The following is an 18,527-nucleotide window of genomic DNA, read 5'->3' as shown; positions in this document are numbered from 1 at the left end:
TCTTTTAAAAAAAAACAAAAAACCGTTAGCATCACGGGCAGTGATTTGGCAGTTTATTTAGAAGGACAAGTCCATCTATGTTCTGAAAAGAGGAGGGGGAAGACGAAAAATTAATGTTTGCTGTCTGAAAGAGCTGAGAATAGGTTAGCGGGAGTTGAGGGGAGGGGTTGGTTGGGGGGGGTTGAGGGGGGTCGTCAATGTAAACATGAAGATTGATGAGGGGACTGACCATCGTTGAATAAGTGACTGGATGGAGTGCTGCATCAACCATAAACCTACTCTACATTGAATTATAACAAGCACAGCGAGGTAGGAACTGGGTGCCGCAGTGTTGAGATGTTAACTACCTCGCCTGGTATACAGGTCGTGGGTTCGATCCCAGTCCTGACACCTGGATATTTGGAGTTTGCATGTTCTCCCCGTGGTCACATGGATTTTTCTCCAGTACCTCCGGTTGTTCTCTCCACATTTAGAAACATGCATCGAGAGTATATAGCTCCTAGAAATTTCCACATGATAAGCCACTTCATTGGGCTATCATTTGTGGCCAGATCGCTTCTAAGAGCTGTATAGCTCAGTGGGCCTTGCCTGGTAAGCTAAAAATAATTTAGTTTCAGTTTGGGGGTGGCTCCCCACCCCAGACAGGTTCACATCACAAGTCCTGCCGAGTGCTCACCTTCTCCACCTTCTTCTCCAGGATCTCCTTGACCACCTTGCAGAGATTCTCAAACTTGGCCTTGGCCTCCTCCTGTCTCTTTTTCTCTTCCTCATCTTCCGGAAGCTCCATGCCCTCCTTGGTGACGGAGACGAGGGTCTTCCCGTCAAACTCCTTCAGCTGCTGCACGCAGTACTCATCGATGGGCTCCACCATGTACACCACCTCCAGGCCACGCTTGCGCACGCGCTCCACAAACGCAGAGTTGGCCACTTGCGCTTTTGACTCGCCTGCGAGCTAAATCGCGGTTCACAAATTAGCCTTCCGGCACCACGGCCTCGTCTAACGGTTTGGCAAATTCCCGCTCAAATGAGCATCGCGACGATGCTCATCTCCCGTTTACAGTCCCATTCCAAATTCCTTTGGCGAAGACTAATCTAAAGGAGAACCACTGTTAACAACCACAAAGTGGAATGCTATTTATAGACCGAGGGACGATTAACAGTCTGCAAAGCTTCACAATTAGATTACTTGTACAGTCTACACTTAAATTCAATACTTGGGCAACGTTCTTAGCCAGGAAGTGCTAGCAGGCTGTGTGAAGAGCAGCGTGTGTCGTGCAGCAGTGCGTGTGTGGTGCCATGGAGTGTGGTGTCGTGGCGCGTGTGGTGCTGTTGGCACGTGCGTGTCTGCCCGCACCGGTGATGTAGTAGATGTGCTTCTGGTTTTCTTTCATTCGAGACACGTAGTCCTTCAGCGAGCACATGTCCTCGCCCGACATGGACGTATGGTAGCGGAGCAGCTCCGCCAGCTTCTTCCGGTTCTGAGAGTCCTCGTGGATTCCCAGCTGTGGGGAATAACGATAAAAGGCAGAGCGACAGGGTCAGATTTCCCCCTGACGAACTGAACGACGGGAAAAGCACGAATCGCAAAATATTCAAATCCACACCGCTGCAGAAATTCGGCAAATGGTGAGAGCATCCACCTTGATGTTTTTGGAGAACTGCTCATAGAACTTCTTGTAGTTATCTTTGTCCTCGGCGAGCTCCGCGAACAGCTCCATGGACTTCTTGACGATGTTCTTGCGGATCACCTTGAGGATTTTGCCCTGCTGCAGCATCTCACGCGAGATGTTGAGGGGAAGGTCCTCGGAGTCCACCACTCCCTTCATGAAGTCTGCAAACGGTGAACATTCACGGCTTTAGTATTTATCACTGTAAAAACTCTAGAGAAACCATTGAATAGAAGTGCTTTAAGGGAGGAAAAAAATGACATTGTTTACGAGTTGCTCTCAAGCCTGCATGCATCCCCGCTTACTGGATTTAACACACGCTATGGGTTGGGTATTGTCTGTGGATTTAACACACGCTATGGGTTGGGTATGGTCTGTGGATTTTTACACACGCTATGGGTTGGGTATGGTCTGTGGATTTAACACACGCTGTGGGTTGGGTATGGTCTGTGGATTTAACACACGCTATGGGTTGGGTATGGTCTGTGGATTTCACACACGCTATGGGTTGGGCATGGTCGGCGGATTGAACACAGGTCGGTGGATTTAACACACGCTATGGATTGGACATGGTCTGTGGATTTAACACACGCTATGGTTTGGGTATGGTCTGTGGATTTAACACACGCTGTGGGTTGGGCATGGTCTGTAGATTTAACAAACGCTATGGGTTGGGCATGGTCTGTGGATTTAACAAACGCTATGGTTTGGGCATGGTCTGTGGATTTAACACATGCTATGGGTTGGGCATGGTCTGTGGATTGAACACAGGTCTGTAGATTTAACACGCTATGGATTGGACATGGTCTATAAATTTAACACACGCTATGGTTTGGGTATGGTCTGTGGATTTAACACAGGTCTGTAGATTTAACACACGCTATGGATTGGACATGGTCTGTGGATTTAACACACGCTATGGGTTGGGCATTGTCTGTGGATTGAACACAGGTCTGTAGATTTAACACACGCTATGGATTGGACATGGTCTGTGGATTTAACACACGCTATGGGTTGATCATGGTCGGTGGATTGAACACAGGTCTGTGGATTTAACACACGCAATGGATTGGACATGGACTGTGGATTTAACACACGCTATGGGTTGGGCATGGTCTGTGGATTTAACACACGCTAAGGGTTGTGCATGGTCTGTGGATTGAACACACTGCATGGGTTAACCATGGTCTGTGGATTGAACACACTGCATGGGTTAACCATGGTCTGTGGATTTTTACACACGCTATGGGTTGGGTATGGTCTGTGGATTTAACACACGCTGTGGGTTGGGTATGGTCTGTGGATTTAACACACGCTATGGGTTGGGTATGGTCTGTGGATTTAACACACGCTATGGGTTGGGCATGGTCGGCGGATTGAACACAGTTCGGTGGATTTAACACACGCTATGGATTGGACATGGTCTGTGGATTTAACACACGCTATGGTTTGGGTATGGTCTGTGGATTTAACTCACGCTGTGGGTTGGGCATGGTCTGTGGATTTAACAAACGCTATGGATTGGGCATGGTCTGTGGATTTAACAAACGCTATGGTTTGGGTATGGTCTGTTGATTTAACACACGCTATGGGTTGGGCATGGTCTGTGGATTTAACAAACGCTATGGTTTCGGTATGGTCTGTGGATTTAACACATGCTATGGGTTGGGCATGGTCTGTGGATTGAACACAGGTCTGTAGATTTAACACGCTATGGATTGGACATGGTCTGTGGATTTAACACACGCTATGGGTTGATCATGGTCGGTGGATTGAACACAGGTCTGTGGATTTAACACACGCAATGGATTGGACATGGACTGTGGATTTAACACACGCTATGGGTTGGGCATGGTCTGTGGATTTAACACACGCTAAGGGTTGTGCATGGTCTGTGGATTGAACACACTGCATGGGTTAACCATGGTCTGTGGATTGAACACACTGCATGGGTTAACCATGGTCTGTGGATTTTTACACACGCTATGGGTTGGGTATGGTCTGTGGATTTAACACACGCTGTGGGTTGGGTATGGTCTGTGGATTTAACACACGCTATGGGTTGGGTATGGTCTGTGGATTTAACACACGCTATGGGTTGGGCATGGTCGGCGGATTGAACACAGGTCGGTGGATTTAACACACGCTATGGATTGGACATGGTCTGTGGATTTAACACACGCTATGGTTTGGGTATGGTCTGTGGATTTAACTCACGCTGTGGGTTGGGCATGGTCTGTGGATTTAACAAACGCTATGGATTGGGCATGGTCTGTGGATTTAACAAACGCTATGGTTTGGGTATGGTCTGTTGATTTAACACACGCTATGGGTTGGGCATGGTCTGTGGATTTAACAAACGCTATGGTTTGGGTATGGTCTGTGGATTTAACACATGCTATGGGTTGGGCATGGTCTGTGGATTGAACACAGGTCTGTAGATTTAACACGCTATGGATTGGACATGGTCTATAAATTTAACACACGCTATGGTTTGGGTATGGTCTGTGGATTTAACACAGGTCTGTAGATTTAACACACGCTATGGATTGGACATGGTCTGTGGATTTAACACACGCTATGGGTTGGGCATGGTCTGTGGATTGAACACAGGTCTGTAGATTTAACACACGCTATGGATTGGACATGGTCTATGGATTTAACACACGATATGGGTTGATCATGGTCGGTGGATTGAACACAGGTCTGTGGATTTAACACACGCAATGGATTGGACATGGTCTGTGGATTTAACACACGCTATGGGTTGGGCATGGTCTGTGGATTGAACACAGGTCTGTAGATTTAACACACGCTATGGATTGGACATGGTCTATGGATTTAACACACGATATGGGTTGATCATGGTCGGTGGATTGAACACAGGTCTGTGGATTTAACACACGCAATGGATTGGACATGGTCTGTGGATTTAACACACGCTATGGGTTGGGCATGGTCTGTGGATTTAACACACGCTAAGGGTTGTGCATGGTCTGTGGATTGAACACACTGCATGGGTTAACCATGGTCTGTGGTTTGAACACAGGCTGTAGGGTGGGTATGGTCTGTAGATGTAATATGTTTGGGTTTAGCAGCGACTGTAAAAACACGATTTAAAACTATGTTTTATTCTACCAGGTAAGGCCTGCTGAGTTATATAGCTCTTTTTCAAAAGCTATCTGGACATAACTGATAGCTCAACGAAGCGGTGTATGTGGAAATTTATAGCACCCAAATACTAAAATTTAACACACACCAGGGATTGAGTATGGTCTGTGGATTTAACACATGCTATGGGTTGGGCATGGTCTGTGGATTGAACACAGGTCTGTAGATTTAACACGCTATGGATTGGACATGGTCTATAAATTTAACACACGCTATGGTTTGGGTGTGGTCTGTGGATTTAACACAGGTCTGTAGATTTAACACACGCTATGGATTGGACATGGTCTGTGGATTTAACACACGCTATGGGTTGGGCATGGTCTGTGGATTGAACACAGGTCTGTAGATTTAACACACGCTATGGATTGGACATGGTCTGTGGATTTAACACACGCTATGGGTTGATCATGGTCAGTGGATTGAACACAGGTCTGTGGATTTAACACAAGCAATGGATTGGACATGGTCTGTAGATTTAACACACGCTTTGGGTTGGGCATGGTCTGTGGATTTAACACACGCTAAGGGTTGTGCATGGTCTGTGGATTGAACACACTGCATGGGTTAACCATGGTCTGTGGATTGAACACACTTTATGGGTTGAGCATGGTCTGTGGTTTGAACACAGGCTGTAGGGTGGGTATGGTCTGTAGATGTAATATGCTATGGGTTTAGCAGCGACTGTAAAAACACGATTTAAAACTATGTTTTATTCTACCAGGTAAGGCCTGCTGAGTTATATAGCTCTTTTTCAAAAGCCATCTGGACATAACTGATAGCTCAACGAAGTGGTGTATGTGGAAATTTATAGCACCCAAATACTAAAATTTAACACACACCAGGGATTGAGTATGGTCTGTAGATTTAACACACGCTATGGGTTGGGCATGGTCGGTGGATTTAACACACGCTATGGGTTGGGCATGGTCTGTGAATTTAACACACGTTATGGGTTGGGCATGGTCTGTGGATTTAACACACGCTATGGGTTGGGTATGGTCTGTGGATTTTTACACACGCTATGGGTTGGGTATGGCCTGTGGATTTAACACACGCTGTGGGTTGGTTATGGTCTGTGGATTTAACACACGCTATGGGTTGGGTATGGTCTGTGGATTTAACACACGCTATGGGTTGGGCATGGTCTGTGGATTTAACACACGCTATGGTTTGGGTATGGTCTGTGGATTTAACACACGCTGTGGGTTGGGCATGGTCTGTGGATTTAACAAACGCTATGGGTTGGGCATGGTCTGTGGATTTAACAAACGCTATGGTTTGGGTATGGTCTGTTGGTTTAACACACGCTATGGGTTGGGCATGGTCTGTGGATTTAACAAACGCTATGGTTTGGGAATGGTCTGTGGATTTAACACACGCTATGGGTTGGGCATGGTCTGTGGATTTAACAAACGCTATGGTTTGGGTATGGTCTGTGGATTTAACACATGCTATGGGTTGGGCCTGGTCTGTGGATTGAACACAGGTCTGTAGATTTAACACGTTATGGATTGGACATGGTCTATAAATTTAACACACGCTATGGTTTGGGTATGGTCTGTGGATTTAACACACGCTATGGGTGGGGTATGGTCTGTGGATTTTTACACACGCTATGGGTTGGGTATGGCCTGTGGATTTAACACACGCTGTGGGTTGGTTATGGTCTGTGGATTTAACACACGCTATGGGTTGGGTATGGTCTGTGGATTTAACACACGCTATGGGTTGGGCATGGTCTGTGGATTTAACACACGCTATGGTTTGGGTATGGTCTGTGGATTTAACACACGCTGTGGGTTGGGCATGGTCTGTGGATTTAACAAACGCTATGGGTTGGGCATGGTCTGTGGATTTAACAAACGCTATGGTTTGGGTATGGTCTGTGGATTTAACACACGCTATGGGTTGGGCATGGTCTGTGGATTTAACAAACGCTATGGTTTGGGTATGGTCTGTGGATTTAACACATGCTATGGGTTGGGCATGGTCTGTGGATTGAACACAGGTCTGTAGATTTAACACGTTATGGATTGGACATGGTCTATAAATTTAACACACGCTATGGTTTGGGTATGGTCTGTGGATTTAACACAGGTCTGTAGATTTAACACACGCTATGGATTGGACATGGTCTGTGGATTTAACACACGCTATGGGTTGGGCATGGTCTGTGGATTGAACACAGGTCTGTAGATTTAACACACGCTATGGATTGGACATGGTCTGTGGATTTAACACACGCTATGGGTTGATCATGGTCGGTGGATTGAACACAGGTCTGTGGATTTAACACACGCAATGGATTGGACATGGTCTGTGGATTTAACACACGCTATGGGTTGGGCATGGTCTGTGGATTTAACACACGCTAAGGGTTGTGCATGGTCTGTGGATTGAACACACTGCATGGGTTGAGCATGGTCTGTGGTTTGAACACAGGCTGTAGGGTGGGTATGGTCTGTAGATGTAATATGCTTTGGGTTTAGCAGCGACTGTAAAAACACGATTTAAAACTATGTTTTATTCTACCAGGTAAGGCCTGCTGAGTTATATAGCTCTTTTTCAAAAGCCATCTGGACATAACTGATAGCTCAACGAAGCGGTGTATGTGGAAATTTATAGCACCCAAATACTAAAATTTAACACACACCAGGGATTGAGTATGGTCTGTGGATTTAACACACGCTATGGGTTGGGCATGGTCTGTGGATTTAACACACGCTATGGGTTGGGCATGGTCTGTGAATTTAACACACGTTATGGGTTGGGCATGGTCTGTGGATTTAACACACGCTATGGGTTGGGTATGGTCTGTGGATTTTTACACACGCTATGGGTTGGGTATGGTCTGTGGATTAAACACACGCTATGGGTTGGATATGGTCTGTGGATTTAACACACGCTATGGGTTGGGCATGGTCGGCGGATTGAACACAGGTCGGTGGATTTAACACACGCTATGGATTGGACATGGTCTGTGGATTTAACAAACGCTATGGTTTGGGTATGGTCTGTTGATTTAACACACGCTATGGGTTGGGCATGGTCTGTGGATTTAACACACGCTAAGGGTTGTGCATGGTCTGTGGATTGAACACACTGCATGGGTTAACCATGGTCTGTGGATTGAACACACTTTATGGGTTGAGCATGGACTGTGGTTTGAACACAGGCTGTAGGGTGGGTATGGTCTGTAGATGTAATATGCTATGGGTTTAGCAGCGACTGTAAAAACACGATTTAAAACTATGTTTTATTCTACCAGGTAAGGCCTGCTGAGTTATATAGCTCTTTTTCAAAAGCCATCTGGACATAACTGATAGCTCAACGAAGCGGTGTATGTGGAAATTTATAGCACCCAAATACTAAAATTTAACACACACCAGGGATTGAGTATGGTCTGTTGATTTAACACACGCTATGGGTTGGGCATGGTCGGTGGATTTAACACACGCTATGGGTTGGGCATGGTCTGTGAATTTAACACACGTTATGGGTTGGGCATGGTCTGTGGATTTAACACACGCTATGGGTTGGGTATGGTCTGTGGATTTTTACACACGCTATGGGTTGGGTATGGCCTGTGGATTTAACACACGCTGTGGGTTGGGTATGGTCTGTGGATTTAACACACGCTATGGGTTGGGTATGGTCTGTGGATTTAACACACGCTATGGGTTGGGCATGGTCTGTGGATTTAACACACGCTATGGGTTGGGCATGGTCTGTGGATTTAACACACGCTATGGTTTGGGTATGGTCTGTGGATTTAACACACGCTGTGGGTTGGGCATGGTCTGTGGATTTAACAAACGCTATGGGTTGGGCATGGTCTGTGGATTTAACAAACGCTATGGTTTGGGTATGGTCTGTTGATTTAACACACGCTATGGGTTGGGCATGGTCTGTGGATTTAACAAACGCTATGGTTTGGGTATGGTCTGTGGATTTACCACACGCTATGGGTTGATCATGGTCGGTGGATTGAACACAGGTCTGTGGATTTAACACACGCAATGGATTGGACATGGTCTGTGGATTTAACACACGCTATGGGTTGGGCATGGTCTGTGGATTTAACACACGCTAAGGGTTGTGCATGGTCTGTGGATTGAACACACTGCATGGGTTAACCATGGTCTGTGGATTGAACACACTTCATGGGTTGAGCATGGTCTGTGGTTTGAACACAGGCTGTAGGGTGGGTATGGTCTGTAGATGTAATATGCTTTGGGTTTAGCAGCGACTGTAAAAACACGATTTAAAACTGTTTTATTCTACCAGGTAAGGCCTGCTGAGTTATATAGCTCTTTTTCAAAAGCCATCTGGACATAACTGATAGCTCAACGAAGCGGTGTATGTGGAAATTTATAGCACCCAAATACTAAAATTTAACACACACCAGGGATTGAGTATGGTCTGTGGATTTAACACACGCTATGGGTTGGGCATGGTCTGTGGATTTAACACACGCTATGGGTTGGGCATGGTCTGTGAATTTAACACACGTTATGGGTTGGGCATGGTCTGTGGATTTAACACACGCTATGGGTTGGGTATGGTCTGTGGATTTTTACACACGCTATGGGTTGGGTATGGTCTGTGGATTCAACACACGCTGTGGGTTGGGTATGGTCTGTGGATTAAACACACGCTATGGGTTGGATATGGTCTGTGGATTTAACACACGCTATGGGTTGGGCATGGTCGGCGGATTGAACACAGGTCGGTGGATTTAACACACGCTATGGATTGGACATGGTCTGTGGATTTAACAAACGCTATGGTTTGGGTATGGTCTGTTGATTTAACACACGCTATGGGTTGGGCATGGTCTGTGGATTTAACAAACGCTATGGTTTGGGTATGGTCTGTGGATTTAACACACGCTATGGGTTGGGCATGGTCTGTGGATTTAACAAACGCTATGGTTTGGGTATGGTCTGTGGATTTAACACATGCTATGGGTTGGGCATGGTCTGTGGATTGAACACAGGTCTGTAGATTTGACACGCTATGGATTGGACATGGTCTATAAATTTAACACACGCTATGGTTTGGGTATGGTCTGTGGATTTAACACAGGTCTGTAGATTTAACACACGCTATGGATTGGACATGGTCTGTGGATTTAACACACGCTATGGGTTGGGCATGGTCTGTGGATTGAACACAGGTCTGTAGATTTAACACACGCTATGGATTGGACATGGTCTGTGGATTTAACACACGCTATGGGTTGATCATGGTCGGTGGATTGAACACAGGTCTGTGGATTTAACACACGCAATGGATTGGACATGGTCTGTGGATTTAACACACGCTATGGGTTGGGCATGGTCTGTGGGTTTAACACACGCTATGGGTTGGGTATGGTCTGTGGATTTTTACACACGCTATGGGTTGGGTATGGCCTGTGGATTTAACACACGCTGTGGGTTGGTTATGGTCTGTGGATTTAACACACGCTATGGGTTGGGTATGGTCTGTGGATTTAACACACGCTATGGGTTGGGCATGGTCTGTGGATTTAACACACGCTATGGTTTGGGTATGGTCTGTGGATTTAACACACGCTGTGGGTTGGGCATGGTCTGTGGATTTAACACACGCTATGGGTTGGGCATGGTCTGTGAATTTAACACACGTTATGGGTTGGGCATGGTCTGTGGATTTAACACACGCTATGGGTTGGGTATGGTCTGTGGATTTTTACACACGCTATGGGTTGGGTATGGTCTGTGGATTTAACACACGCTGTGGGTTGGGTATGGTCTGTGGATTAAACACACGCTATGGGTTGGATATGGTCTGTGGATTTAACACACGCTATGGGTTGGGCATGGTCGGCGGATTGAACACAGGTCGGTGGATTTAACACACGCTATGGATTGGACATGGTCTGTGGATTTAACAAACGCTATGGTTTGGGTATGGTCTGTTGATTTAACACACGCTATGGGTTGGGCATGGTCTGTGGATTTAACAAACGCTATGGTTTGGGTATGGTCTGTGGATTTAACACACGCTATGGGTTGGGCATGGTCTGTGGATTTAACAAACGCTATGGTTTGGGTATGGTCTGTGGATTTAACACATGCTATGGGTTGGGCATGGTCTGTGGATTGAACACAGGTCTGTAGATTTAACACGCTATGGATTGGACATGGTCTATAAATTTAACACACGCTATGGTTTGGGTATGGTCTGTGGATTTAACACAGGTCTGTAGATTTAACACACGCTATGGATTGGACATGGTCTGTGGATTTAACACACGCTATGGGTTGGGCATGGTCTGTGGATTGAACACAGGTCTGTAGATTTAACACACGCTATGGATTGGACATGGTCTGTGGATTTAACACACGCTATGGGTTGGGCATGGTCTGTGGATTTAACACACGCTAAGGGTTGTGCATGGTCTGTGGATTGAACACACTGCATGGGTTAACCATGGTCTGTGGATTGAACACACTTTATGGGTTGAGCATGGTCTGTGGTTTGAACACAGGCTGTAGGGTGGGTATGGTCTGTAGATGTAATATGCTATGGGTTTAGCAGCGACTGTAAAAACACGATTTAAAACTATGTTTTATTCTACCAGGTAAGGCCTGCTGAGTTATATAGCTCTTTTTCAAAAGCCATCTGGACATAACTGATAGCTCAACGAAGCGGTGTATGTGGAAATTTATAGCACCCAAATACTAAAATTTAACACACACCAGGGATTGAGTATGGTCTGTAGATTTAACACACGCTATGGGTTGGGCATGGTCTGTGGATTTAACACACGCTATGGGTTGGGTATGGTCTGTGGATTTTTACACACGCTATGGGTTGGGTATGGCCTGTGGATTTAACACACGCTGTGGGTTGGGTATGGTCTGTGGATTTAACACACGCTATGGGTTGGGTATGGTCTGTGGATTTAACACACGCTATGGGTTGGGCATGGTCTGTGGATTTAACACACGCTATGGTTTGGGTATGGTCTGTGGATTTAACACACGCTGTGGGTTGGGCATGGTCTGTGGATTTAACAAACGCTATGGGTTGGGCATGGTCTGTGGATTTAACAAACGCTATGGTTTGGGTATGGTCTGTTGATTTAACACACGCTATGGGTTGGGCATGGTCTGTGGATTTAACAAACGCTATGGTTTGGGTATGGTCTGTGGATTTAACACACGTTATGGGTTGGGCATGGTCTGTGGATTTAACAAACGCTATGGTTTGGGTATGGTCTGTGGATTTAACACATGCTATGGGTTGGGCATGGTCTGTGGATTGAACACAGGTCTGTAGATTTAACACGTTATGGATTGGACATGGTCTATAAATTTAACACACGCTATGGTTTGGGTATGGTCTGTGGATTTAACACAGGTCTGTAGATTTAACACACGCTATGGATTGGACATGGTCTGTGGATTTAACACACGCTATGGGTTGGGCATGGTCTGTGGATTGAACACAGGTCTGTAGATTTAACACACGCTATGGATTGGACATGGTCTGTGGATTTAACACACGCTATGGGTTGATCATGGTCGGTGGATTGAACACAGGTCTGTGGATTTAACACACGCAATGGATTGGACATGGTCTGTGGATTTAACACACGCTATGGGTTGGGCATGGTCTGTGGATTTAACACACGCTAAGGGTTGTGCATGGTCTGTGGATTGAACACACTGCATGGGTTAACCATGGTCTGTGGATTGAACACACTTCATGGGTTGAGCATGGTCTGTGGTTTGAACACAGGCTGTAGGGTGGGTATGGTCTGTAGATGTAATATGCTTTGGGTTTAGCAGCGACTGTAAAAACACGATTTAAAACTGTTTTATTCTACCAGGTAAGGCCTGCTGAGTTATATAGCTCTTTTTCAAAAGCCATCTGGACATAACTGATAGCTCAACGAAGCGGTGTATGTGGAAATTTATAGCACCCAAATACTAAAATTTAACACACACCAGGGATTGAGTATGGTCTGTGGATTTAACACGCTATGGGTTGGGCATGGTCTGTGGATTTAACACACGCTATGGGTTGGGCATGGTCTGTGAATTTAACACACGTTATGGGTTGGGCATGGTCTGTGGATTTAACACACGCTATGGGTTGGGTATGGTCTGTGGATTTTTAGACACGCTATGGGTTGGGTATGGTCTGTGGATTTAACACACGCTGTGGGTTGGGTATGGTCTGTGGATTAAACACACGCTATGGGTTGGATATGGTCTGTGGATTTAACACACGCTATGGGTTGGGCATGGTCGGCGGATTGAACACAGGTCGGTGGATTTAACACACGCTATGGATTGGACATGGTCTGTGGATTTAACAAACGCTATGGTTTGGGTATGGTCTGTTGATTTAACACACGCTATGGGTTGGGCATGGTCTGTGGATTTAACAAACGCTATGGTTTGGGTATGGTCTGTGGATTTAACACACGCTATGGGTTGGGCATGGTCTGTGGATTTAACAAACGCTATGGTTTGGGTATGGTCTGTGGATTTAACACATGCTATGGGTTGGGCATGGTCTGTGGATTGAACACAGGTCTGTAGATTTGACACGCTATGGATTGGACATGGTCTATAAATTTAACACACGCTATGGTTTGGGTATGGTCTGTGGATTTAACACAGGTCTGTAGATTTAACACACGCTATGGATTGGACATGGTCTGTGGATTTAACACACGCTATGGGTTGGGCATGGTCTGTGGATTGAACACAGGTCTGTAGATTTAACACACGCTATGGATTGGACATGGTCTGTGGATTTAACACACGCTATGGGTTGATCATGGTCGGTGGATTGAACACAGGTCTGTGGATTTAACACACGCAATGGATTGGACATGGTCTGTGGATTTAACACACGCTATGGGTTGGGCATGGTCTGTGGATTTAACACACGCTAAGGGTTGTGCATGGTCTGTGGATTGAACACACTGCATGGGTTAACCATGGTCTGTGGATTGAACACACTTCATGGGTTGAGCATGGTCTGTGGTTTGAACACAGGCTGTAGGGTGGGTATGGTCTGTAGATGTAATATGCTTTGGGTTTAGCAGCGACTGTAAAAACACGATTTAAAACTATGTTTTATTCTACCAGGTAAGGCCTGCTGAGTTATATAGCGCTTTTTCAAAAGCCATCTGGACATAACTGATAGCTCAACGAAGCGGTGTATGTGGAAATTTATTGCACCCAAATACTAAAATTTAACTCACACCAGGGATTGAGTATGGTCTGTGGATTTAACACATGCTATGGGTTGGGCATGGTCTGTGGATTTAACACAGGCTATGGGTTGGGCATGGTCTGTGAATTTAACACACGTTATGGGTTGGGCATGGTCTGTGGATTTAACACACGCTATGGGTTGGGTATGGTCTGTGGATTTTTACACACGCTATGGGTTGGGTATGGTCTGTGGATTTAACACACGCTGTGGGTTGGGTATGGTCTGTGGATTAAACACACGCTATGGGTTGGATATGGTCTGTGGATTTAACACACGCTATGGGTTGGGCATGGTCGGCGGATTGAACACAGGTCGGTGGATTTAACACACGCTATGGATTGGACATGGTCTGTGGATTTAACAAACGCTATGGTTTGGGTATGGTCTGTTGATTTAACACACGCTATGGGTTGGGCATGGTCTGTGGATTTAACAAACGCTATGGTTTGGGTATGGTCTGTGGATTTAACACACGCTATGGGTTGGGCATGGTCTGTGGATTTAACAAACGCTATGGTTTGGGTATGGTCTGTGGATTTAACACATGCTATGGGTTGGGCATGGTCTGTGGATTGAACACAGGTCTGTAGATTTAACACGCTATGGATTGGACATGGTCTATAAATTTAACACACGCTATGGTTTGGGTATGGTCTGTGGATTTAACACAGGTCTGTAGATTTAACACACGCTATGGATTGGACATGGTCTGTGGATTTAACACACGCTATGGGTTGGGCATGGTCTGTGGATTGAACACAGGTCTGTAGATTTAACACACGCTATGGATTGGACATGGTCTGTGGATTTAACACACGCTATGTGTTGGGCATGGTCTGTGGATTTAACACACGCTAAGGGTTGTGCATGGTCTGTGGATTGAACACACTGCATGGGTTAACCATGGTCTGTGGATTGAACACACTTTATGGGTTGAGCATGGTCTGTGGTTTGAACACAGGCTGTAGGGTGGGTATGGTCTGTAGATGTAATATGCTATGGGTTTAGCAGCGACTGTAAAAACACGATTTAAAACTATGTTTTATTCTACCAGGTAAGGCCTGCTGAGTTATATAGCTCTTTTTCAAAAGCCATCTGGACATAACTGATAGCTCAACGAAGCGGTGTATGTGGAAATTTATAGCACCCAAATACTAAAATTTAACACACACCAGGGATTGAGTATGGTCTGTAGATTTAACACACGCTATGGGTTGGGCATGGTCTGTGGATTTAACACACGCTATGGGTTGGGTATGGTCTGTGGATTTTTACACACGCTATGGGTTGGGTATGGCCTGTGGATTTAACACACGCTGTGGGTTGGGTATGGTCTGTGGATTTAACACACGCTATGGGTTGGGTATGGTCTGTGGATTTAACACACGCTATGGGTTGGGCATGGTCTGTGGATTTAACACACGCTATGGTTTGGGTATGGTCTGTGGATTTAACACACGCTGTGGGTTGGGCATGGTCTGTGGATTTAACAAACGCTATGGGTTGGGCATGGTCTGTGGATTTAACAAACGCTATGGTTTGGGTATGGTCTGTTGATTTAACACACGCTATGGGTTGGGCATGGTCTGTGGATTTAACAAACGCTATGGTTTGGGTATGGTCTGTGGATTTAACACACGTTATGGGTTGGGCATGGTCTGTGGATTTAACAAACGCTATGGTTTGGGTATGGTCTGTGGATTTAACACATGCTATGGGTTGGGCATGGTCTGTGGATTGAACACAGGTCTGTAGATTTAGCACATTATGGATTGGACATGGTCTATAAATTTAACACACGCTATGGTTTGGGTATGGTCTGTGGATTTAACACAGGTCTGTAGATTTAACACACGCTATGGATTGGACATGGTCTGTGGATTAAACACACGCTATGGGTTGGGCATGGTCTGTGGATTGAACACAGGTCTGTAGATTTAACACACGCTATGGATTGGACATGGTCTGTGGATTTAACACACGCTATGGGTTGATCATGGTCGGTGGATTGAACACAGGTCTGTGGATTTAACACACGCAATGGATTGGACATGGTCTGTGGATTTAACACACGCTATGGGTTGGGCATGGTCTGTGGATTTAACACACGCTAAGGGTTGTGCATGGTCTGTGGATTGAACACACTGCATGGGTTAACCATGGTCTGTGGATTGAACACACTTCATGGGTTGAGCATGGTCTGTGGTTTGAACACAGGCTGTAGGGTGGGTATGGTCTGTAGATGTAATATGCTTTGGGTTTAGCAGCGACTGTAAAAACACGATTTAAAACTGTTTTATTCTACCAGGTAAGGCCTGCTGAGTTATATAGCTCTTTTTCAAAAGCCATCTGGACATAACTGATAGCTCAACGAAGCGGTGTATGTGGAAATTTATAGCACCCAAATACTAAAATTTAACACACACCAGGGATTGAGTATGGTCTGTGGATTTAACACACGCTATGGGTTGGGCATGGTCTGTGGATTTAACACACGCTATGGGTTGGGCATGGTCTGTGAATTTAACACACGTTATGGGTTGGGCATGGTCTGTGGATTTAACACACGCTATGGGTTGGGTATGGTCTGTGGATTTTTACACACGCTATGGGTTGGGTATGGTCTGTGGATTCAACACACGCTGTGGGTTGGGTATGGTCTGTGGATTAAACACACGCTATGGGTTGGATATGGTCTGTGGATTTAACACACGCTATGGGTTGGGCATGGTCGGCGGATTGAACACAGGTCGGTGGATTTAACACACGCTATGGATTGGACATGGTCTGTGGATTTAACAAACGCTATGGTTTGGGTATGGTCTGTTGATTTAACACACGCTATGGGTTGGGCATGGTCTGTGGATTTAACAAACGCTATGGTTTGGGTATGGTCTGTGGATTTAACACACGCTATGGGTTGGGCATGGTCTGTGGATTTAACAAACGCTATGGTTTGGGTATGGTCTGTGGATTTAACACATGCTATGGGTTGGGCATGGTCTGTGGATTGAACACAGGTCTGTAGATTTGACACGCTATGGATTGGACATGGTCTATAAATTTAACACACGCTATGGTTTGGGTATGGTCTGTGGATTTAACACAGGTCTGTAGATTTAACACACGCTATGGATTGGACATGGTCTGTGGATTTAACACACGCTATGGGTTGGGCATGGTCTGTGGATTGAACACAGGTCTGTAGATTTAACACACGCTATGGATTGGACATGGTCTGTGGATTTAACACACGCTATGGGTTGATCATGGTCGGTGGATTGAACACAGGTCTGTGGATTTAACACACGCAATGGATTGGACATGGTCTGTGGATTTAACACACGCTATGGGTTGGGCATGGTCTGTGGGTTTAACACACGCTATGGGTTGGGTATGGTCTGTGGATTTTTACACACGCTATGGGTTGGGTATGGCCTGTGGATTTAACACACGCTGTGGGTTGGTTATGGTCTGTGGATTTAACACACGCTATGGGTTGGGTATGGTCTGTGGATTTAACACACGCTATGGGTTGGGCATGGTCTGTGGATTTAACACACGCTATGGTTTGGGTATGGTCTGTGGATTTAACACACGCTGTGGGTTGGGCATGGTCTGTGGATTTAACACACGCTATGGGTTGGGCATGGTCTGTGAATTTAACACACGTTATGGGTTGGGCATGGTCTGTGGATTTAACACACGCTATGGGTTGGGTATGGTCTGTGGATTTTTACACACGCTATGGGTTGGGTATGGTCTGTGGATTTAACACACGCTGTGGGTTGGGTATGGTCTGTGGATTAAACACACGCTATGTGTTGGATATGGTCTGTGGATTTAACACACGCTATGGGTTGGGCATGGTCGGCGGATTGAACACAGGTCGGTGGATTTAACACACGCTATGGATTGGACATGGTCTGTGGATTTAACAAACGCTATGGTTTGGGTATGGTCTGTTGATTTAACACACGCTATGGGTTGGGCATGGTCTGTGGATTTAACAAACGCTATGGTTTGGGTATGGTCTGTGGATTTAACACACGCTATGGGTTGGGCATGGTCTGTGGATTTAACAAACGCTATGGTTTGGGTATGGTCTGTGGATTTAACACATGCTATGGGTTGGGCATGGTCTGTGGATTGAACACAGGTCTGTAGATTTAACACGCTATGGATTGGACATGGTCTATAAATTTAACACACGCTATGGTTTGGGTATGGTCTGTGGATTTAACACAGGTCTGTAGATTTAACACACGCTATGGATTGGACATGGTCTGTGGATTTAACACACGCTATGGGTTGGGCATGGTCTGTGGATTGAACACAGGTCTGTAGATTTAACACACGCTATGGATTGGACATGGTCTGTGGATTTAACACACGCTATGGGTTGGGCATGGTCTGTGGATT

General features: G+C 45.7%; 1 protein-coding gene across 1 annotated transcript; it reads right to left on the bottom strand.

Annotated features, from left to right (window-relative positions):
* Positions 1–298: 298 nt before the first annotated feature.
* Positions 299–1,841, bottom strand: LOC142909279 (heat shock protein HSP 90-alpha-like). The gene is made up of 3 exons (XM_076059711.1): positions 1,641–1,841; positions 1,355–1,502; positions 299–945 (listed from the first exon to the last, which is right to left on the bottom strand). The coding sequence occupies exons 1-3, from the start codon at positions 1,824–1,826 to the stop codon at positions 653–655; spliced, it is 627 nt and encodes a 208-aa protein (XP_075915826.1). The 5' UTR covers positions 1,827–1,841; the 3' UTR covers positions 299–652.
* Between the last annotated feature and the right edge of the window lie 16,686 nt (positions 1,842–18,527).

Source organism: Petromyzon marinus, unplaced genomic scaffold, assembly GCF_048934315.1.
Source record: "Petromyzon marinus isolate PM22_M1 ecotype Great Lakes invasive population unplaced genomic scaffold, UKy_Petmar_22M1.pri1.0 PM_G_Scaffold_114, whole genome shotgun sequence".
NCBI lineage: Eukaryota > Metazoa > Chordata > Hyperoartia > Petromyzontiformes > Petromyzontidae > Petromyzon > Petromyzon marinus.
The sequence above is the reverse complement of the archived record's forward strand: the minus strand, read 5'-3'. Positions and strand labels throughout refer to the sequence as shown.